This window comes from Gouania willdenowi, chromosome 19 (genome assembly GCF_900634775.1).
Source record: "Gouania willdenowi chromosome 19, fGouWil2.1, whole genome shotgun sequence".
NCBI classification, from domain to species: domain Eukaryota; kingdom Metazoa; phylum Chordata; class Actinopteri; order Blenniiformes; family Gobiesocidae; genus Gouania; species Gouania willdenowi.
Genome location: NC_041062.1, coordinates 3,019,642 through 3,043,284, shown reverse-complemented (window position 1 = coordinate 3,043,284; position 23,643 = coordinate 3,019,642). Strand labels below are relative to the sequence as shown.

The 23,643-nt window shown below is 38.5% G+C and overlaps 1 protein-coding gene across 4 annotated transcripts in view; it reads right to left on the bottom strand.

The window, feature by feature from the left end:
• The window catches only part of LOC114481348 (liprin-alpha-3-like), a 30,849-nt gene extending 8,672 nt beyond the window's left edge, over positions 1 to 22,177 (bottom strand). For 2 of the 4 annotated variants that reach the window (XM_028476092.1, XM_028476094.1), the window contains exons 1-22: positions 21,923 to 22,177; positions 14,742 to 15,470; positions 11,375 to 11,476; positions 10,031 to 10,195; positions 8,958 to 9,032; positions 8,787 to 8,846; positions 8,458 to 8,586; positions 6,883 to 6,975; positions 6,613 to 6,665; positions 5,152 to 5,245; positions 4,892 to 5,026; positions 4,105 to 4,188; positions 3,768 to 3,899; positions 3,619 to 3,681; positions 3,469 to 3,548; positions 3,195 to 3,381; positions 2,926 to 3,119; positions 2,603 to 2,846; positions 2,371 to 2,510; positions 2,130 to 2,278; positions 1,914 to 2,010; positions 664 to 745 (exon numbers count right to left, since the gene is read on the bottom strand). In XM_028476092.1, the coding sequence (XP_028331893.1) occupies positions 664 to 745; positions 1,914 to 2,010; positions 2,130 to 2,278; positions 2,371 to 2,510; positions 2,603 to 2,846; positions 2,926 to 3,119; positions 3,195 to 3,381; positions 3,469 to 3,548; positions 3,619 to 3,681; positions 3,768 to 3,899; positions 4,105 to 4,188; positions 4,892 to 5,026; positions 5,152 to 5,245; positions 6,613 to 6,665; positions 6,883 to 6,975; positions 8,458 to 8,586; positions 8,787 to 8,846; positions 8,958 to 9,032; positions 10,031 to 10,195; positions 11,375 to 11,476; positions 14,742 to 15,077 (2,694 nt within the window). In that variant the 5' untranslated portion in view covers positions 15,078 to 15,470; positions 21,923 to 22,177. Of the gene's footprint in view, positions 1 to 663; positions 746 to 1,913; positions 2,011 to 2,129; positions 2,279 to 2,370; positions 2,511 to 2,602; positions 2,847 to 2,925; positions 3,120 to 3,194; positions 3,382 to 3,468; positions 3,549 to 3,618; positions 3,682 to 3,767; positions 3,900 to 4,104; positions 4,189 to 4,891; positions 5,027 to 5,151; positions 5,246 to 6,612; positions 6,666 to 6,882; positions 6,976 to 8,457; positions 8,587 to 8,786; positions 8,847 to 8,957; positions 9,033 to 10,030; positions 10,196 to 11,374; positions 11,477 to 14,741; positions 15,471 to 21,818 lie in introns of all 4 variants that reach the window. The other 2 variants (XM_028476093.1, XM_028476095.1) reach the window with 2 other exon arrangements.
• Positions 22,178 to 23,643: the final 1,466 nt, after the last annotated feature.

Here is a 23,643-nt window from a genome sequence, read left to right as displayed (position 1 = left end):
GTTAGCATTTAGAATAATGACCAATCAACAACAAAGAGTTTTTACTGTAATTGTGTGTTTTTCTGTCATTGTGTGTATGTTTGTTGTTGTCTTGCTTGTTTTAAGACATTAAGTGCATTTCTGTAGTCCATTTGTGTGTTTTTCCAATAAAATGTATGTTTTTTGGAGTCATATTGTGTATTTGTATTGTCATTTAGCATTTTTGGAGTAATGTTTGTGTATTTCAGTTATAATTTAGCTTGTTTGTTAGTACTGTGGGTGTGCAGAGTCAGTTTTTGTGTACTTTTGTTTTTTAATTTTCTTGAATTTTCTATAGTATTTTTGTGTTTTTTTGTTGTTTTGTTTAATTTTGTGTATTACAGTACTGTTGTCATTTTGTTCACTGTTGGGAGTAGTTTTGTTTTTGGAATATTTTCTCTGTTTTTCTTCTCTTTTACTTGTATCTTCCTACAAGGTTGTAATTCTTTGTATTTTTTATGTATTCTTGCTTTTGACTTGTGTATTTTTCTGTCATTTTGTACGTTTACTTCGGGGGCCGCATATAATTAGACTGAGGGCCACATGTGCCCCCCGGGCCGCCAGTTGCCTATGTCTGGCTTAAACAGATCAAAGGGATCCAAAACTCCCTGATTTATCTTGAATCAATAAGGTTTATGAGCGTACCTCAAGCCATGTAACGACAGTCGGGCCGTCCCACGAGGCAAAAGGCAGACCCTGACGACAGGCTTCCTCCAACAAGTCGTGCCTGGAAAGGGCAGCGGAAACACAGGCATTGGACATCACAGTCATTTCCTCATGTCTCACCTTACCACACTGTCTCCCTTTATAAATAGAAATCCACATTGAACATGAGATGATTGATACCACAACAGTTGTGACTTGTGATACGTGTGAAAAACAAAGTATGGACACATGCTCTAAAAAAAGAAACAATGTATTTAAACTTAGAACAAACCCATTACTCTGAAAGTGGTTTAATCAACCAAGCTCAGTGGGCAGATTATTTTTAGCGACAAGAGAAAGGAAACGATGATCTGCTTTACCCACCACAGTGCCAAGGGGCTTCTATGTGGAGTTGGTATGATCCCACTTATCATGCTCTGGTTTCCTCCCACAGTCTAAGACGTGTTAGCACTGTGATGACCGGCAAAATTAATTTGGACTTTGTGTATTTAGTGTAATATTTAATGGTCAAATATGAGGAAAACATAATTTCCCAACAAAGACTCCTAAACATAAACCCTTATCTCTCATCATGGTATCATCCTAGGATAGAATGTGGAAGGAGTTTAAAAACTTAATCTAATGGCGCGTTCACACCAAACACGTCAAAAGCGTTGAAAGAATCAGGTTTACATAGACAATATATGGTGGACGCGCATCTAGGAATGTCGCGAGGTCCCGCTGCATGTTCGTACGTTTTGAAGCTTTGGTTTTGAGATTTCAAGCTTTTGACGTGCATCTGGTGCGCAGCTCTGGTGAATCCAGAAACGGCGCCGAGGCGCAAATAAAGCCAAGCCACTCTCTGGATAACGTAGAGCTGATGAACGGGGGTCGGAGGCGGCCTGTTCAGCAAGGAACTCCAAACTTTATTCTCCATTCAACCACACTTCTCTATAGCCCTCCGACATACAATGCACACACCGAGTCACACCAAAATATATCCAACCGGAAATACCGCCTTCTCAACACAATAATGTTCCACCACTTCACAGTCACTGGGTGAATTATGAACGTAACTGATCGCCACAATATCATCCATTGTATGAACACCACCGGCAACAAAGAAGCCCCTCCCCTAAACGCACTCAACCCGCCCTCTTCCCAACTTGTTTGGACACGAGTCCAGAGCGTCTTTGACGAAGCGTCTGATTCAATGAGCACAAGCGTCCAACTACGGACGCTGATCTCACTTCTTTTTGCTGCGACGGTCTTTTTCCACGGTTCCAGTCCCCATTTTAGCCAGACCCAGTGGATCTGCAGGGCCCAGGTCATCAGATGGTGTTGAAGCTGTAACAAACATTAGATAAAATTACTATTGTTTGTTTTCTCTTTCAGCCTTACTGTATTAAATATAGAACAAAACTGCCATGTGAATAAATGCTTTTGGAAAAGCAGTGTCCACTAACCAAGTGAGCTTGATTCACGTCCAGGAGCGCCGATCCGTCCCTTTTCCTTTTTGCCAAAGAGTCGCCCGATGGAGGACTTGATGCTTTTCTTTTTGCTGGCTTTGTGGAGGGAATCCTGGCTAGCTGTGGTGGCACCATCAGCCGAGAGGCTGCAAGAAAAAGCGGGACAAACCCAGTCAATGCATAGCTACTTTCTAAGCCAAATAGGTCACTGGAAGCTGGTGGTCACTCATAAGAGTACCTGCGAAATTCACGAAGGTCATCGAGGCCTGCCCCTGGATGAGTGTGTGTCATCCGGTCCAGTCGTAACGCCCGAGGAACAGGTGGAGGAGTGGAGTCAATCAGGGCAAGAGCTCGGCATTCTTCTCCTTCTTTGCTATTCTGAACAGTTGAAATCAATCATCAGTTGATTCAAATCTACTCTTTAATGTTCTTAGATGTCAGAATTCAGTGGTGTTTATCAGCTTTAGCACCTGTCTCTCTGTCTCACGGGCGGGGGAGTGTGGCAGACGGGGAGTGGAGTGTCCAGAACTGGGTGGAGAAGGTGACGCTAACGTGGAGGAGGTGATGGAGGGAGTCATGTAGCCCCTCCCGACGCTGTCCCGTCCTCCCAGTGACGAAGGGGGTAGAGAGGAAGCATCCAGAGCCACGCTGCTAACGCGACTCTCAATCTCTTCTGCCCGCAGCTCCGTGCTCTCCTTCTCTTCCTGAATCAGCCTGAGTGGAACAAGAGTAATTCAATTATATATCTTCGACTTAAACAGTGATTGGCCTCAAACACAGACTTTCAACTCACTTAATCTCCTTGTTGATGGCCTCCAGTTGCTCCTGAAGCATAATGGCCAAAGTCTGTACATCTGTTTGTCCACTGGGCGAGAGAAGCTCTGAACCAAACAGGGTCTCTCTGTCCTCCTCATCGTCAGAGCACCCTCCGTCCACACCTCCCTCGTACCCAGGACCCATCATGTTGCCACTGTCCCATTCTCCGTACTGGACCCAGGAATAAACAGTGTCAGTGCAACAGCAGACGATACAGACATTATCATTATTGGAAGTGTTTTGCACCTTGTTGCCGTCATCTCTAGAAGACCCCCACCGACCACGGTGAGCCCGCCGGACCACCACCCCACTCGTGGAGTTTCCGTAACCAGATGGGAGTGAGCCTCCACCCTGAGGGTATCGCAGCTCGGAGGCGCTGCCTGGAAGAGATCTTCGGAAAAGCGTTGAGGGAAGTGAGCTCACGCTGCCCGCCCTACAGTGAGATCCAGAATAATTATTGCACATTCCACACTCCATCTTTATTTTAAAGGCAAAAAAGACAAGAAAACCTGTCTACAACCTGGAATATGAAGAGCCTGGTCTTCCTCGCAGCTGATCCAGCTCCACCTGGATTCGCTCCAGCTCAGCAAGAAGCTGCTCCTACAAAGAAGAATACGTTTGTAAAAGAAATCTGACTATTAGAATGTTGATCTGGGGCTCTCACAAATACCTTATTTGCGAGTAGATCGTCTTGGATTTTCTTCATGTTGGAAAGTTCCTCAGAGAGAGCGTTCTAGCAGCACAGAGCGATACACAAAGCTTTCTTTAGGTTTTTCCACAAACAAAAAGAGCCTCAGAGCAGATTTGTTTGCTTCTCACCTTTTCCTCTAAAGCTGCCATCCTCTCTTTGAGGTGGAGCTGAAGTCTCTCGTTGGACTCGGACAGAAGTTTGTCGACTGTGTCTGAGAGACGTTTGTTGTGTTCATCATTCATCTTCTCCCTCTGTCTCGCCTAAATCCACAAGAGGCATTTAAATAACTATATTAAATCAGAGGATCAAAGCAGAAACCAAAAGCAGCTTTCACCACCGTAAACTGATAAAGGGTATCTGGAAACATTTTTTAACAACGTATAAGGAGTACCAATTGCCTAGATAGAGTTTAGAAGATCTACCATGACCTGAGTGACTGAGACTAGCAGAGACAGGAAACATTACCCTTTGAAGTTCCTGGTTTTTCTCTTCAAGTTGAGCTTCCATTTGTCGAAGACGCTCTTCAAAGTTTCCATGACGCTCCTCTGCCTGAAAAGCAAATGTAAAAAAATGTTTAGGTCACAAAGTCTACTGAGGAACAATCAAGGATTGGATAGTTCCTCATGTTTAGGTGTTTTTATTCCTTTCCTATTTACTTTGAACTGTATAAACCAGGGGTGTCAAACTCATTTTAGTTCAGGGGCCAAATACGGAGCAGTTGATTTCAAGTGGGCCACATATTTTATGGGGGAAAAGTAATTTTAACATCATTGTGCCCAAGTTTACACTTCTACATATACATAAAATACAAAATATGTAAGAAACGGACAATCTCCAAGTAATGAGTGACAGAAATCAGTCCCAACATAATCTTCTCTTCAAATTTCCTAGATTTTGTGACCAATTTCTATTTAATTGAGGGAAATATGATGTAATAATTTGAGGAAAATGGTAGGTATTTGTAAGAATTTTAAGTTTTTTTAACACGTTAACATTAGAAATGACTTTATAAGCACTGGGAAAATGGTGAGCATCTGCAAATAATGTCAACTTTCATTTACAAAATGACTCACGTTGTCATTTTCACTTTCTCCTGTGGGCCAATTGGGTGGTCTAAAGGGTTATGCGCTATAAGCTATCAAAGTCAACAACGATATTGATTAATTGATGTGCTCTAAGTCTTTGTGAAATCTACTAAAACAAAGCTGCAGAATGGATTTCTCTGAATACCCCAGCTTTACTGGTAAAGCACCTTGTTGAGTGCAGCCACTCTCTGGGCAAGCTGGGCTTCAATCTCAGGCAGCGTCTCGGCCCTCTGCAGCGTCTGTTGAAGCTTCTGTTTGGCCTCGTCCAGACGCTCCTGCAGTTGTCTGTTCTTCTCTTCGCTCTGGAAAACACCGAACACAAACTTTAAAGCTTGGCACATCAAACTAGAGCAGAAGACATAAACCCAGGAATGGTTGACCATCGAGCATCGCTATACAGAGGAGTGTTTGAGCTCAACACACTCACTTGTCTGTGCAAAGACTCTTTGCTTGCCAGCTCATTTTCCAGCTTGTCTTTGATATCATGAAGCGACGTCGCCTCCCTCTGGGCACTGAGGTACCTGCATTACAAACATCAGAGAGTAAGAATACCAACGAGCTATTCAAATACTAAAGCTAACACATGCTCGAGTGTAGCTTAAAAAACAGGACACTCATTCAGACTTTTATTGCACTAGTTTTCTTATGCTTTTCAGTTATTAAATAACACAAATAAATAAATAAATATGTCACAGCGCAGTGTTTCCCAAACTTTAATACCCTATGTACCCTTTAGACTTTATTTCTTATTGCAAGTACCCCTTAGCTCATATTATACACTCATTATTTTATGTCTGCAGGCTCGTCTAAACTCTTTCCTGTGTCTCGTCCAACATTAACCTAGAATTTAGGCCTTTTTATTCATTTATTTCAAGGGGTGTGATGAGATTTCGTGCAAACAAGATATCGCGAGATTAAAGTCGATGAGATTTCTCGATTTTTTAACTTTTATTTGTGACCTGTGGGGGCAGTAATGCACCTTTGCTACATCTAGCTTGCCAGAACCTAAAGCAGGAGAAGGAAAAGAAGAGGAGGAGGAGTACATTTTAATTCTAGTTTCAATTTGTGGAAGAAGAAGTTTATTAAAAGCTCATGCTTACATCATGCATGTAAAGAGTTATAATAAAACATTTCAAAATGCATGTGCGGTTAAATAAAAGTCTGTTGGTCTCATCATATATTTAGTTTTTCTCGTCTCGTGAGCTGAGTGTATCGTCACATTTATTTATTATTATTATTTATTTCTGATGTTTTGCTCGTTTTAGAATTTTAACTTCACCTTTTGGTGTATTTTAAAGAATTAATTATTGATGGATGAGGAAAAAAATAGTCTGTGTGCATGTAAAAAAATAAATCTATAATGTTAAAAAAATAAACTGACAAATGTTTCTGTGTACCTCCTGAGAGGTCTTCAAGTACCCCTTGGGGTACACGTACCCCACATAGGGAACCACTGTCATAGTGTAACTGTTTGGTTTCATTAAGGCAATGAAAATACATCTTGGAGTCACAAATGTAAAATTATAATTGTACAAAAAATGCTGGAAGATATCTTTGGATTATCTCGTGAACAATGTGGGTCTTTTTAAAGCTGATGCTCTTGGGGTTCTGTTGTTTTGTATAATATTGTATTATTATTGTATATTTGTATTATATGTGTATATATTCTATTTATATTACCTGTGTTTTTCTATTTGTATTATTTTATAGTATTATTATTTACTGAATGAGGACGCTACAGCATTATGTACACTATGTACATAATGACAATTAAAAAATCCTTGAATCATTGATCCATAAAACCAGTGAAACACATGGTCAATCCCTCAGCAGCCATTAGCTTCAGCTTTTCACTTAAGACAATACAAACTCATTCAGCTGTTGTTACCTGCGCTCTAGGGTCGTAATTCTTTCCTCCATGTCTTCCCTTTGGCAAAGAGCCTGCAGATAAGACAATAAACGCACACAATAAGTGTGGTTACTCTTTATACAGAACCTAACAGTGTTTCCTCAGCAAAACAACAAAATAATTGTGTATAAATCACAACTAAGCAAAAATGCTCACAAGTATCAACAGCATATTGGTACATGATGCTAATTATATGCTATTCTCTGTTTGCTGGTTTTGGCCTGAAACAGAAAACTTGGCCTAACAGACCTCTTTCACTTCCCTCTGGAGCTTCTGATTGGCCTCCTCTGACTTCGTCACTTCCCTCCTGGCGGCTGCAAGCTGTTCTTCTATTTCGCCGACCTGATGTGACACCGAAGGACAACGAGTGAAAAGGTACCTTTCAGTCCACATTGTCAACTGCTACAATGCAGATTGTACGTAGACAAGACAGTGATTGATCACAAAAGTCATAAAGTGTCCGATCCATTTGGCTGTCAGCTTCTCATCTGGTAATTTATTACCAAGTTATTTCCTTATTTTGTAATCTTCAGGTGAAGATAAGACATTTTCAACCCAGTGCCACATACAACATGTCAATAACTCCATTTTTAAAGGAGCCACAAGAGGAAACAGTGACTAGAAACAACAATAAATCTACTGTGGAAACAATGTTGGAAAATGGTGATTACAACCAGAGATGGGCGATATTATCGGCGATATTATCGGCATGTTACATCGGTATATGTTTTTTTACCAATGTACGTGCTGTTGTTTGAGATAAAATAAATATGGCACTATTTCCATTACTGAAATTAAATGTGTTTTCTTATTTTGCATGTTTTATGTAAAATACTTCCAGTGAGGCATTACATTAAAAGTAGGCATAAGGTGTTACCATGGCAATATACTGTATATGTTGTTGTGAGCTATAATTAGGTTGGTGGTTTAAAGTTTCTATAGGTATCGGTTAATATCGGAAATCAGAAATTGTGTGTAGTGAAAACCTGAATGTGTTTTAAGGCAGGAATGTCAAACTCATTTTAGTTCAGGGGCCAAATACGGATATGTTTGATCTCAAGTGGGCCACAGAGGTTTGGAATCGAGCAATTTCAACTATAGTGCTACTTTGCGTGTACAATGTATAAATTATATGAAATATGTATAAGGCACTGACAATATCCAACCAATAGATGACAGTGATTAGAATTATTTAATTTGGGGAAATTTTGCCCAACAATTTGAGAAATGAGCAGGATTTTGGAAAAGTTAGGTTTCTTTCAACAATTTGTGAGTAGAAATGACTTCCTTCGTGTTATCTAAGCATGTGAAAACTGCAAACTCCTGCAAATATTGTAGAGTTTCATTGAATTTGTGTAAAATTCAATGAAATTCCACTTGAATAATTGTAAAGGTCTGTTAAAATGTTATGTTTTTTTGTTTTTTTTAAGTGTATTATTTTGCATAAATGCTGATATTTATGAGTGGATATGATACAGTGATTCAAAAATACCCCCAATTTCTGCCTAATTTCAGTAAATAATTCCCATGAAAAGTTTCTATTTAAGAATATTGTCAAAATTCCAGAGCTAAAGTTCCCGTGGAAATGTGACAGATATTTTACGCCCCTTCGCAACTCTACTGAGATATCCACAACTAAACTATTTGCTCATTTACACTGTTTTCTCAGCCATTTTTACTTTCCCCTGCGGGCCGATTTGGATGTTTTAAAGGGCCGGATTTGGCTCCCGGGCCTTGAGTTTGACACATGTGGTGTAAGTCAAACGTATTTTCCTCTCAACCACCTGTGGGTGCCATGACTCATGAGAGATATGAATAACTCACCTGCCGGCACATGAGGGCCAGCCTCTCCCTGAGCTGGGACAGTTCTGCTCTCTGCCGCTCTATCTCTCCTTCCCGTTGCCTTTCCAGCTCCCCGTCCTCCAGGCCAGAGGAGGGCCCGTTGGGAAGTCGCTGGCATGGTGACAATACAGCCAAAAACCAGGGTGATAAAGAAAGAGAACTCAGTTAGAGCCAGTTTATAGAGACGCACAGTATGAAAGTGCACACCGACACACCAAGGTACCCACTACGTAGCTACTGCTCTACGGACTATCTCGACACACACACACACAAAAACAACTGGAACCAACATGCACATAACCCTCCCTTACATCTTTCCCGCCGTTCACCCCTTGCTGACGTCTTTTAATTTGGTCTTTTAAAGAGATTACCTGAAAAGAGGAGATAGAAAACAAAACAAAACATACAAATAAATGACGTTCCTGCCTACTGAGCCAAACAAACAAAGTGTCGTCACATATGAAGAAGGTTTGAGGCGTTACCTCTTGAGAAGATGCAGCAAGTTGATCCTCTAACATGGAGACGCGCTCGAGGGCCACACGGAGCCGCTCTCGAACCTGCAGAAAAACACATCAATATGAGTTCACTTTCATACAGTACAGAACAGAACGTTTATAAAATGATTGGTTTGAGAGTTTTCACATATACCAGAAATATAACAAATATAATAAGAGTAGACATTCTTTATTCATACGGCAGGGGCAACATTTACTGACGTGACAGATCAATAAAATGTACAAAGTGCAAAAAAGACAACGCACAGAAAAACCCCAAAGACACCCGAAAAATAGTGCAATGAAGACAAAATTAAATAAACAAAAAATAATAGAATCTATACATAAATAGAAATAGAAATAGAAAAAAATCAAAAAAGAATAAAGGATACATATATATACATATTAACAGGCGAAAACAAAGGATATGATACAACAACCTTTTAATGGTTAGCTGATAAAAATAAATTTTATGAGCAACTTTTGATATTCAATATATATTTTTAAAATATAATAAAATATATTATTATTGCATGAAAAATATGATAAAATATATTATTATTACATAAAAATATAATAAAATATATTATTATTACATAAAAAATATAATAAAACATATTATTAATATATAATATTATAGAGTTTTTTTATTATTATATAAAATACATATGTAATATACAAAAAAAAACTGTAAAGCCATCCAAAAATAATATTAAGAACATTGTCAAAAACTGTATATTCTAGAGAGCACTAAATAATTGATTTCTAAAGGAAAATTAAGTCATGACTATGTCAGGTATTGAATTTGAATTTGTTTTACAGACTTTTTTTTATTGAAATGAAACTAAATGTTTGTGATTTATTTTTTCTTTATCACCCCAAATGTATTTAATAGTTTAAAGATTGTTTGTTGCAATAATTTTGGGTACTTATTTAACTAAAGTTGAGCATTAGTGCATTTAACATCTGTAAGTTCATTAGTGATGCAAACCTCCATCCATGCCAGTATGTGGCAGTAATTAACCCAAAATGATGATTTAAAAGATGGCATCGTTTCATACCTTCTCATCCAGAGCCTTGTGATGCTCAAACAGTGATTTGAGGGCCTTGAGCACTTCTACCTCACTGGAGACACCAGCGGGGGACTGGGCCTGCCTTTTCACCACCGTCATCCTCAGGCTGCGCTCATGACGAGACACGAGACACTCCAGGTGTTCCAGCAGCAACTATCAAATCATGAGGAAGTGCAACATGCGTGAGAAGCAATGGAAACCAGATGTTAGGAAGCATTTCAGATGTTTGCTTTAGTCCGCTATGTTTGGGTAGACAAATTCTAGCACGTTTTCAATCAGATTTCCACCTCTGAAAGTAAGAAAGTAAGAAAAAACACCATATAGCCTTAAAAAACTAGTCAACCGACGGTGCCAGGGGTGTCAAACTCATTTTAGTTGAGGGGCCAAATACAGAGCAGTTTGATCTCAAGTGGGCCACAGATTTTAAGCAGGAAAACAAGTAATTTCAACAATATTATGCCCTAGTTTACACTTCTACGTATACATAAAATACAAATTATGTAAGAAACCGACAATATCCAAGCAATAAGTGACAGAAACAGGATTTTCAATTTAAATTTCCTAGGTTTTGTGGCCAATTTCTATTGAATTAAGGGAAATGTTATGTAATAGTTTAACAAAAATTGATTTTGTAAGATTTTGGATTTTTTTTTCAACAGTTTTAACATTAAAAATGACTCCAATCATGACTCACAAGCACCGTAAAAACTGTGAACCCCTGAAAATATTGTTGAGTTTTCATTTACACAATAATTAATGTTTTCTCTGTTATTTTCGCTGTCTCCTGGGGGCCGAATTGGATACTCCAAAGGGCCGGATTCGGCCCCTGGAGCCTTGAGTTGGACACATGTGGAGTAGGGGAAGGCGTGTGTGGATGTTTTGAGATACTCATTAAAATTACCATGTTTTAACATCTTTTAACATGTTTTAACATCTTTTAACATGTTTAGGGCAAACAATGCAGGTTGTGATGTGAGTAAATGAGTCGCTAACATACTTTACTTTTACCCTGTTCTTCTTTTTGCATAATTTTGTACAATCTGAGTTATTACGGTGCATCAAAAACCAGCAGCTCTGTCACTAATGGGTTTTCCGCTGCCATTTTGGAGCAGAAAAGTGCAGTGCGAACGCAAACTAATCAGCTGTTCTCCACCCGAAAGAAAGGCAGAGACAAACAAAAAACACGAGGAGAGAAGAGCATTGAAACAATAAGAAAAAGAAAAGAAGCAAAATGAAACAGTGTTGCACCCACACAACACGCACATTGGGTGAGGAAGATAACACAAAGGGTGCTACAGTGCTAATAAGCAAATTGGCTGCTAAACATCTTACACGTGTGTTGTTTCTCTCCGCCTTGAGCTCAGCAATCTCCTCCTCCCTCTCCAGTAGCTGCTCCCGGCAAACGTTCAGCTCTTTAGTCAACACTGCAAACTCCTGCGAAAAAACCAAAACACAAAACACACACGCTGCGTTCAGGGGCAGGAAAACAAACTGTTCGTATGGATGCCTGCCTTTAATAGTTTAAGGGGACAGCTTGACTGCAGTGAGAGTTCTAAAGAAGCATTTATATTATTCTAAAATAAATGAATAAATCACATTTCTTATTTTTTTTAAATGACAGATTTCAATCCTAGCCTACATGCAAACACACATATGCAGAGTACTGATATATGCTCTTCAAGTAGAAGTACTGTTACTAGACAATATACTCAAGTAAAAGTAAGAAGGCAGTGGTTATCCCTACGGTTGCCGTATCAATATACCAACATTCTATCCGTACGTAGCGCCGCTATTTGGCCAGTTTAGGTCATGTGACTAAGACTAAACCTAACCCTAAGACGCTACGCACATGTACTTCGGTAACCGTACCAATAGCACTGGGGGTTGTCCGTACGGCAACCGTACAAATAGACACTTTCTAAAAAGAAAAAAAGGAAGAGATTAAATCTGCCACAATTGGAACTTAATTTATTTTCCATCTGTATGAAATAAAAGGTTTGTCAAAATGTATAATTCTTTTTTAAATAAAATAACACAAAAAAATTCAATTCAAAATCAAAAAAAAAAAAAAAAAATTATGAGGCTATAAGTATTGATACATTTATGAATTCTAAAACTGAGAAAATAACCAGCATTTAATGATGTTTTAGTGCGTTACATTACGTTTAATCTGATTGGTCGCCTATGATGTCATGCATTTGATTGTTGTCTGGTCATTTTCTTTTTTTATAGTTTCACAATGTCTGTTGATCATTTAAAATACTAATAATAATAATAATAATAATAATAATAATAATAATAATTATTATTATTATTATTATTATTTTCTCAGCAGTTTGGCTCTAGAAATGTAACAAATTACTTCTTTTAAAACATACGTAAGTACAAGCAAAATTACTGATTTATAAATACACTCAAGAAACTACAAGTACCCATAAACACAACTCAATCACAGTAACATGATGAGTACTTCATCATCATCAGTTACTTTCACCTCTACATATATGTAAATAGTGTATATTTTGAATGAAGTTTGTGAAGAACATTCTTCAGACCAGGGATATAGGAGAACATTCATGATGTAAACCTACATAATAACCACGTAAAGCACTGACACACTTCCCAGCATCACTCACTCTGGCTCCTCCCTCCTCCGTGAACTCACATTCATAGATGGATTACATCACACACTGTTACACAATGGCTGTGCACTGGAATGCACCAGAGAACCCCCAATTTCTCCCCCAGCCCACCAAACCAAGCATCAATATGTCATGTGTGATGTCACACTGAATACATTTTCCCCTCCAGCACAAACAGGAGCACATGTGACGTCTTACGTGGTTCTTAGTGAAACTCGTGCACTCCACCTTCACAGATGTCTTACATCTCGTAAAAAAGAAGGGATGCAAGGGCGCAACTGGTGTTTAACAGTAATGGTTAAACGTTATATACAGTAGCTCAGGATCTTTTCTTTTCTTATTCAAAAACCTTGATTCAAGCTGACATTTAAAGCATTGATAGAGAGGACGCTACAGATGGCCACTCAGTGGGTCCCTTGGCTTTTGGCCCTCAGGGACTGGGATTGTGTTTTAGATAGGGGTCAGCTTTTTACTGGCTCTTTTTGGAAACAATTCCTCGTGCAAGTATTCCTCTAAAATAGGAGCTAGTAGATTTAGTTTTAGGAAAACATGAACCTCATTTTTTTAATTTGGAAACCTAACCAGAGACAGGGGCTACAAATGAACCAGAGCTAGAAACCTATGTTTGAAGGCATTTACTGTATATCTCATGAAGTAATGTAACATATGTTTGTCCCTTGATCATTCACACTTTAAAGGCTTGGAAGAAATTTATATCACCAATAATAATAATATAATAATGATAATAAAATAGGACAAAATGTATGGATATACTGTATGTATTTCTTCTGATTAATCGCAATAAAATGCACAATCCGGATCAGTGAGATAACTGAAATGAGATATACAGTATACTACAGACTTTTGGATTTTTTAAACTGATCTAGAATCAATATATTGATCCGGATCTGCCCCAAAATTCAATGTGTAAGGGTCTATCTTTGGTTACAATTTTGTTGAAAATCGTTTTGACATAAGCCTGCTAACAGACCAACAAATAAACGCCGTTGAACATATAACCTCCTTGGTGACAGTAATTAGTTTAATTATCTAGAAAACTGTTGTTTTTACAGAATATTCGTGGTTCATTCTTTTCTAATTCCGCTCTGCTTTGGGTGGCAAAGTCTATAGAGGATTTGGTCGAATAAACTAAAACATTTCTAACAAAAATATACAGTTTGGCACTAGTTTTAGTCATCATTTCATGTTCGGCATTTAACCAATCCCTTCAGAGCCTATAGGTTCCCAAAGTGGGGTACGGGTACCATCAGGGTTGCGCAAATTGTCATAGGGGGTCTGTGAATACAAATTGGAAACTGAAATATAAATCGACCAGCAGTCAGGTGCCACAAATTACACATTTGCCAATATAAGACTGGCCATAATCAAAAAAGCGCTAGCTGTGTGCTAGCCAAACGTGCTATCAAGACTTCGATACTCTTTTCTACCACATACTTGTGTGAAAGATGATTTTTAGTTTAGAAAACGTGAAAATAAAATACAGAACAAGACTTCAGAATCAGACTCTCTCAAATTTAACAATGCCAGTTGTTATTTAACAATAATTAAATAAATCGAGCAATATTTATTAATTAGGTGTTTTTGTGTGTGTTTACAGATTTGTATTTGTATTTGTATTGCAACCCTGAAAAACAGGAACAAACGGGTCTGAAAATGGATGGATGGATGGAAGTTTACAGGAAAGGGGGTACATGGCTTCAGGTTAAATGTCTAAAGTGGTGTGGGGCTGTGAAAAGTTTGGGAACCCCTCCTTTAGAGCCAGAGGCAGCTACTGAAAAGCCCTGGTGAGTATTTGAGGGTTAAAGACTTTGCTCAAGGACTCAAAGTGGTTGTAATCTGGAAGTTGCCTTTCACTTTCTCCCATCATTCTCCTTTACCAGTCTTTATATTCAAACCAATGACCCTGGTTACAATCCTGTGACCTTTAACCTTTAGGCCACTACGGCCACATTAAAGAATTCATGTCACTGGAAAGGCGTTACTGTAACATAAGTGGACTTCACAGTGATGTTTTCCATCCATCCATGCTTGTTTACCTGTGGCAGGGCGATGGATAGCTGCCTCTGAAGAGACTCCTTCTCATGTCCGAGCTCACGGAGGCGAAGCTGAGCCGTGCCCAGGCAGTCCTGCGTCTCCCTCAGGTTTTCCAGCAACCTCTCCCTCTCCGTCAGCATGTTGACCATCAGAGACTCCAGATTTCCGGTGCTGCCGCCTTCATCGCCTCCGCCTCGAGGCTCCCGGCTGCTGTACCCTCCTCCGCCCATTGCACCACTGGGACCACCCACTCCTGCCCCAGCAGGGGATGAGGAACCCCCGCCAGTCCCACTTCGCCCATCCTCAGATATGGTGGGCATCACCTCGCACATCATCATGAGACCCTGGCGTGTGAGTCGGTTTTATTAATGACGACTGATCAAGGGATTGTGTGTGCAAAGGGTTGTGGAGCCTTGGGTTGAAACTAGCTTAAAATCCTAAGCGTTGACATCTTTAGATTTCAAAAACATACTTCCTTTGGTGGTTTTTTTCCTCACTGTCCCACCCTACATGATAAATGATAACAATGCGTATGTGTCCCTTTGTTATGCAAGAAGAAGAAGAAGAAGAAGAAGAAGAAAATGCAGCGTCCTCAGGGAAAACCCGTCAGTAGGAAGTTAGGACAGGCGGGGGGGTGGGGAGGGTGAGGGGCTGTGGGGAATGGAGGGATGAGGGAGGGCTCCTAAATGGTGTCCACGAGGCAGAGCTCCTCACAGCATCGGTGGAGAGAGCTGAAAAACAAAGCAGACACTGCATTAGATCCTCCTCAGTAGGTTTCACTGTGCAGATTACAAATGAGAGACCAAAGTAAAGGGAAGAGCCATAGTTACACAGTGTGACACTAATACCAAATGAGGGGTTTTACATTTTCAGATGTGACAAAGGTAAATATAAGATAATACATCAGATATGGGGGGAATTTTTTTAGCTCTGAATCAACTCTTGATCATAGCTTCTATTACATTTTCAGGTAATTTCTGACATATCGTAGTCATTCTAGGTGCTTCTAGGGAGTTTTTTTTTCCTCTATAAATAATACATTGCAGCACAAATCTTTCAAGACACAACAAAGTTAAAGTTCAAAATCTAAAATAATCAAAACACCAAAAATACATGAATGAACGGCTTGAATTTCTGGATAATGGCTACTGAAACAAATTGCCAACCCAGTCTCACTCCCAACTCGTCACATTTCGACATTCCAGAACGACCCTTTAGTGCCAGTATTCAATGCACGCGGTAGCCCCTTAGTGTTCATTTTCGACGCTGAGGGTCCGTAAGCTGCTTTTCAAAATAAGACTTCTAACTATAAAGTAAACCTAATCCTAACCTTAAGTTACGGGTAAATTTCTCACTAGAAATGTAATAAAAAACAATTGTAAAGCCACAATCTATCTTGTAATAAGCCAATTTGCCACAGGCCGACCCTTGGTGTCACTACATGACGCCAAACGTACCCTCCCAAACGTCAACATGTGACGAGTTGGGAGTGAGAATGTGTTGAAATTGCAGGTGAGTCCGACATCAAAACAACCCATAATAAAAGTCAAAGGGTGCTCCTGATAGGGCGAAAAAACATCAGGGGGGAGTTTTTCCAAAATACATGTAGCAGTAGTGATATTATATTAGTCCTAAATACTAAATGGCATCTTTATAATGGTAAGACTGAGCAGAAATGAAATACATTTAATACACAAAGTACACACATGTACAAAAATGTACACAAAAATGCACAAAAAAAATTCCAAAGATACACAAAGTGACACGACAACTAAGACAGACACAACAACCACCTAAACAAACAAAATGACTACAAAAACACACAAAACAACAACACATTACAGAATAGCGCCAAAGACACACAAACTGTAAACAAAATTATACAAGAAATGACAGGAAAACACAGAAAACAACACCAAAAATGCAGAAAATGATAGAAAAACACATACACAATTACAACACAACACAAAAAATAACAAAACCACTTATAATTACTCCAAAAAACACACAAAATGACCTAAAACTCAGAAAACATCAAAACCACAGGCAAATACGACCCTTTTTGCCCCTCAGATCAGACACAATCACATGTTTCTGGCCCCCGCTGTGACAGAAGTCTTAGAAATATACTGTAATACTACAACTGGTATTTCAATCAGGATATTATGGGTTAAAATATTTGCTCTAGGGGCAATGGAAAAGACTTTTTGCTTTAATAGGAGGACAATAATTACCCACGTTGGCAAAAAAACAGTTTCAAGAGGTTTAACAAGAAAATGACCAGCGGCGTTAACAAGTAGGAGTTGTTGTATATGTCACAGAAGCTTAAATTACACAGATTCAAACCCACACTGGCAACATGTCCAAGCTGTTTCATGTCATGCACCAAGTACTAACTCTCACAATAATTACATCTAGGAAAGGAATGAATGAATGACGTAAAGCAAATAACTATTTTAGTCAGCCTCATATGAGGTATTTCGAAATTAATGCTAAACTATGTTGACCTAGTTTGGCTATTTTTTGGTGTTTTTGTTGGCTATGTATTTAATCTCTGCAATAATTAATAAAACACTTGAATATAGACAAATAATCTGGCAGCTGTGCTAGAACAGTGACGCAATGATGCTCTACATCACTCGAAAATATTCATTTTCAATAAGGATTGGTTTGTTTGATATAGGAACTTCATTGGTTGATAAATCTAAATATATCCAGTCTAATCTATTAGTATATTTCTATAAATGAAAAGAAAAGTGAGCACATTTTTTATGGGCTTTTCTAGTTTTTTTTTAAAACCTATTCATTTATCTTAATTGGACAGAACTAACAAGTAGCCTTCTTAATTTTTTGTATATTTTCCATCCCTGGCACCACACTGATAATTAAAATGTTAACTAGTTAAAAAATCAACACTTTGGAGAAACGAATAAATGCATGCCACAGTCAGATTGTACAAGCTTTGTCGAAAGTGGTCAAATAATCACATTTGCTGATTTTATTACTTCTAAATGTGATATAGCAAAAATAAATAGGCTATAAAAAGGGATGATATTGCACAAATAGCGTAGTCAGGAGTTTTATGCGCTGCAGAATATCTGTTCCATTGAGAATTGGTTGGACGGTAGCTCGTATTTGGAGGGGGAATATGTAATTATCTGATTTTGTTGTTCTTGCATCTTGGAGCACTTATTAAAACAACAGTATGTATGTAAGTAGGTATAGGTTAATAGGTAAATACTGTATGCAGGTCATTTGAATGAATGGTCAACATAAAACTAAAACATTTACTTTAATGTGAAGTTGAAGGCTGCATGCAGACAATCTCTCACATATACAATGTTTTCATGCATTTACTTTTATAGACCATGTCATGACCTGCTTCCTCATTTGAAACAGTCAATAATGACAAAATTAATTCTAAATTCAAGGAACTAATCACATATAATAATTCCATTCTTACAAAACTGATGTTTAGGGGCTAAATACTGAAGTGTTACGCAGATTTTAGGCGGAATAAAGCCATTTCAACATTGTGTCCTATATCTTACATTTCCACCTAATGCTTAGATATATAAAATAAGGAGGGCATCGACATTATTCAAGCAATACGTGACTTATATCAGTCCCTGAAACATCTTTACTTTCATTCCTTTCATTTTATGACCAATTTTTTACTCATTTTGAGGAAAATTTGTAGAATAACTAGAGAAACATTTAATGGATTTTGGAGAGATTTTTTAGCGATTTGTGATTAGAAATGATGACCATCATGTGATCATGCATTTCTGATATAAGTATGTTGGCATTTATACAGTATATTCTAATGCAGGTTTTGTGCCGTCAATAATGAACTTTTTTTTTTTAAATCAGTCAGTTGATAAAATATACTAGCTATGTTTAATCAGAAGGCTCACAATAACCGTCACATTGTCCTATATACAGTATCTATATCACAATCCCTAACTATAAAGTTGCTACACAATAAACTTTAGTCCAACTTCTCTCCAACAGAAAATCAGCACCTGTTGTATTTGTATCCTGTGTGAAAAACTATACAAATCAAGTCTTTATTAACACAGGCCAATTTCTGATACACAATGTAGGTCGATAATCCAATATATCAGTAGATTTATGAAATAAAAACATTGACATACACAGGATTTATACTGTACATGAACACAAATTCTTATAATCCTCAAAATATAATTTAAAGACAAAGTAGTGAAGCACTGCTAAACCAAAATAAGGAACTTTAGTCAGTAACACTGTCAACATAAGGACAGTAAAGCTAATGACGAATAAGAAAATGAAAATGTGTACAAACTGTGTTTACAGAATACAATGTAAACAAAAAAAATTAAATAAAAACTAATTCAAAACTCAAACAGTAAATATGGATAAAATCACAAAAGGCAAAAAATTCAACAGTGAACAATGAATTAGTGACTTCTCCCAGTGTTGTCATTTTGTAATCATTACTGCTGAATCAGCAACTTATAATGCACAAAGCACAGCAAAAATATGTAAGCCTCTTTAATATATAGCCCCACTGATTAATCAGCTGCCCCGATTAGCGAATCAACAGGCACTACTACAAAGGTGGTGAAAAACTAATATACAAATAAAGTCTTTATTTAACAGAAGCTTATTGAACTAATATGCATAATCTGCAGGCTCACAGGGTTCTGCTGGTACACCAGGATGCAACACTATTGTAGAAGTTCTGGGAATGTGATAGAATTCTTATGAGATAATCGTGATTCGTGAATGTAGTCATTTTTGTGATTCGTGCCTCAGATTTCACGCACGACAATTACAAGAAGCATCTCGTCCTTCGACTTTACAATATGATGAGTTCTGATCATTTACACGAGAAAAACTAAAACCTGCAGCCAAACAAAACATAGCAGTGCTTTAGGAAGTTTGAACTACGCGCTGTGAGGTCACGTGGCTCCAGGATCTGTGTGTTGAACCCCTACAGCAGACATAGGCAACCGGCGGCCCGGGGGCCACATGTGGCCCTTGGTCTAATTTTGTGTGGCCCTAAAAACAAATCCCTAAAAATTGTATTTCAAGAAGTTATTTAAAGCCCAAACATAATACACACAAAAAAAAAAAACTCCCAAAACACAAAAATCGACAGCAAGGACACAAAAATACAAAAAAATGACTCGTAAAACACAAAATGACAACAAAGACAGACACAACAACCACTTAAACAAACAAAATGACTATGAAAACACAAGAAACAACAACACATCACACAGAATAGCTACAAAGACACTTAAACTGTTAACAAAATTTCACAAAATTACAGAAAGTGACCCCAAAAATGCACAAATCTACAACATAAATGCATGAAAATTACAGGAAAAAACACAAAATTACAACAAAAACACAAAAAATAACAAAAAAAAAAAAACACACACACACTGATTCTAAAAATACACAAAATGATGAAAAACTGACTAAACAACAAAACCACAGACAAAGACAGAAAAACAAAACCCCTTTCCCCCCATGTTCATGCTCAGATCAATCATTATTCACAACGCTGACACCAAAGTTGATAATGTGGCCCTCAGATCAGATACAATCACATTTTTGTGGCCCTCGCTGTGATAGAGTTGCTCATCTCTGCTCTACAAGCATGCGGGGAGATAAGACAGATTAATAAGTGCATGGAAAGCAACCGTTACAAATGCAGCTTTATGAGCATTATGAAGATTATCTATAAAAAAATATACAGCTCCAAAAATAAGAGCATGGGGACACAATAACAAAGAAGTGATGATTGCATCTCCTATAAAGCACATTCATGAGCTTCTGTAATGAGCTATATTGGCACGGCTCTGAAATTAACTAAGAGTGAGTGTCATCAACTTTGTCTGCACATGTGAGAGCATCATCATCCTCATCAGCAGCCATAAGGAATACTTTACCAGTCTGTGCTGCTGATTATTCTGTGTGTCACGCTTCCATATATTGTGGAACATGAGGAAATAACATGTAGTTTGGTGTCATAGATGTGTTTAATGTGAGAAAGAGGAGAAGCAGCAGCAGCAGCAGCAGAACAAGCCAGACAGTTTAGGGTGGGGAGAGGGCTTTTTCTTTTTCTTCTTCTTTTTTTTTTTTTTTTTTGTGCAGTTTCTGACAATGGGAAGCTGAAGAATGAAGGAGGAGGGGGTTTTCTCCTCATACTTGCTTTTGCGTCCATTTAAAGGTTAAATCCCCTTCACAGTGAAGGAATGCGTGCATGGCTGATGCTGATCATTTGCATTACAATCAGGAAAAATACACAGAGCCAGAGTCATGAAAAATAATAACGCTTCTCCTCCTCCTCCCTCCCTGTATGCCATGCATGAATCATATGGAGAAAATTATTATTGGAACCGATAGGTCGAAATTCATTAATCAGGGGAATCGAACTGAATCATAAAGAATATTTGCACTGCAGGTTGGAACTCTGAGGATGCTCCATCCACACCTCCATTTCTGAGTGTTGGTTGGTTGGGGAGGGGGGGTGGAGGGTAGTACCATCTGATGATGACGTGCAGCAGATCTACATTCTTATAGTAGAGAAGTCCGACAGTTGGAGAGCGCAAACCATCAAAGCATATCGATTGGAGGCATTTTTGGAAATACCTCATCATCATCATCATCATCATCATCATCATCACCCATTCTACCCATCCTCTTCACCAAGTCTGTATAGGATCCTAATCAAGCCCACAGGGCCGGTGACAGGGAGGGTTGACTACCAACTAGCATCTCCCCATAGGCACCAAGCCTGGCTGCAGCCATGATTAATTAGCTCCAAACAACACATAGTAGGGCAATAGAAAATGGCATCATATGATCTGAGAGAGAATCATCACCACCGAGCGCCCCCCAAATAAACTGTGCTGCCACACACGCGCGCGCGCGCGCGCGCACACACACACACACACACACACACACACATGCACACACCTGTCAAACCAGGCTAATCAATTTAAACCCATTTACTCCAATGCAAATGGTGCCAATAACAGCCCTTCCTTCCTTTCCTTCCTCTCCATCACTTGTTACCGCACCATTGATGGATGGGATGGAGACTCCATCATCATCATCATCATCATCATCATCTTCATGCTTCCTCCTCAGAGGAAACTGGGGCGGTGTGAAGTTGCATCCTTACCACAGCCATCCTGTAGTGTCCATGTTTGACGTTAAATATTCCTTATAGATCCATGTCCGCGGATGCTGCTGCCTCCCTCCCTCCGCGCGCACCGCATCCAGATTACGCAGAGTGGAACCGACTGTGCGGCGTGTTTGTTATTAGCTATTATTATGTAGTATTGTTATCCGTAGCCCCCACTGTCTTTATCCACATGAAGGGAACGCGGAGAGAGGCGCTACGCCACCTTAGCACAGGCCCCCCCTCTGTCGGCTCTTAAAGAAACACTCGCTCAGCATCCTCTGCGTCTCTGTGATTTACACGCGCGTATCACGACACAAACACGCACTGCACGGGGATAATCATACACCTTATTATTACTGATTATTATTATGCAGTTTGTATTTGTGCAACAAATACTGATAGTTTCCCTCAAATTGCAAAAAAAAAAAATATATATATATTTTACTTTACTCTTAAAAAAAAGCCTAACAAAGTATAGAAAAGCACTCTTTTTACTTTTTGCCTTATGCAAACTGCCCTTTCCCCCATAGCTTCACTGTTATACAACATTAGCATTATTTTCTGTTTTAAAAAAAGAATTATTCCCATTTCCTCTCTTTGCTGCAGCACGCACGCGCTCCCATCCACACTGTATGCAATCATTAGTTCATCTAACTCATTTTATTAATGATACATGCATGAAAAATGCCTTTAAATGGACGATTGTGACATAAAGTGATTACAGAACCAAAGGTTTTCAAATAAAACTGGGCTTGATTTAATTGCAAAAAAAAAAAAAAAATACAATTAATTATTTAATATCAAAATGCAATTTTTCATTACTATTCGTGTAAGTATTGATATTATATTTGTACTAAAAAATGAGTTTGAGCCGAGTTTGTGTGCCAGTAAACATAAGGTGGTGCTGTCTTTAAGAGCGAGAGAGCCTGGGAAGGGGTGATGTAATGTGTTCACAGACAATGATGTCATCGACTGAGACACGGCAAAGGATTTAAAGTGACAAAGGCTTTTTTTAGGGGCTCCATGTAATCCTGCATCAGGTCTCAGAGCAGCAGCCCAGCACCCCTGGGGACCATAGCTGTGGTGGGAGAAGAATAAAAGGATGGAACATAAATGTGAACAGTGGACGCATAGTTTGGATGCTGGAGTCTCAGTGAGGCAGTGGGCTTTTTTAATAATCAGGATTTTTAAGGTACAAAACACACAGTGTTATTATGGGAAAAGCAGAACAGGATTTTAATGCCATATTTTTTTTTTATTTTTTTTTTCTCAGAAGCCCATTTGCAACAAATTTATAGAATACACCTCATACACTTTGCATGTAATTTACAGCAACAACATTTCAGTTTTCAGTTTCAGATGTTAATGTTTTTTTTTAATTCACATTATTGTTAAAACAGAAATGAGCAAATAATTAATCACAATGACCAAATATTGTGTCTATTTCAGATATTTAGGTTTCGTTCATATATTAACTGAAATATATTTTTTTGATTTCTTTATTGTATGTAAACTATAGAGGGTTTTCACGCGCGTCATCACCACGTGATCAAACCGGAAGTCACCATATTGGAGGTACTCAGCAGGTAAACAAAGCAGATCCCGAATGTCGAACGAAAGGAAATGGTGAATTATTGCCGTGTTTTTGGCTGTTCCAATCAAAACATTTGGAGTTTTATAGACTGACACAAGTTAGAACAAATTAGGGAGAACAATGT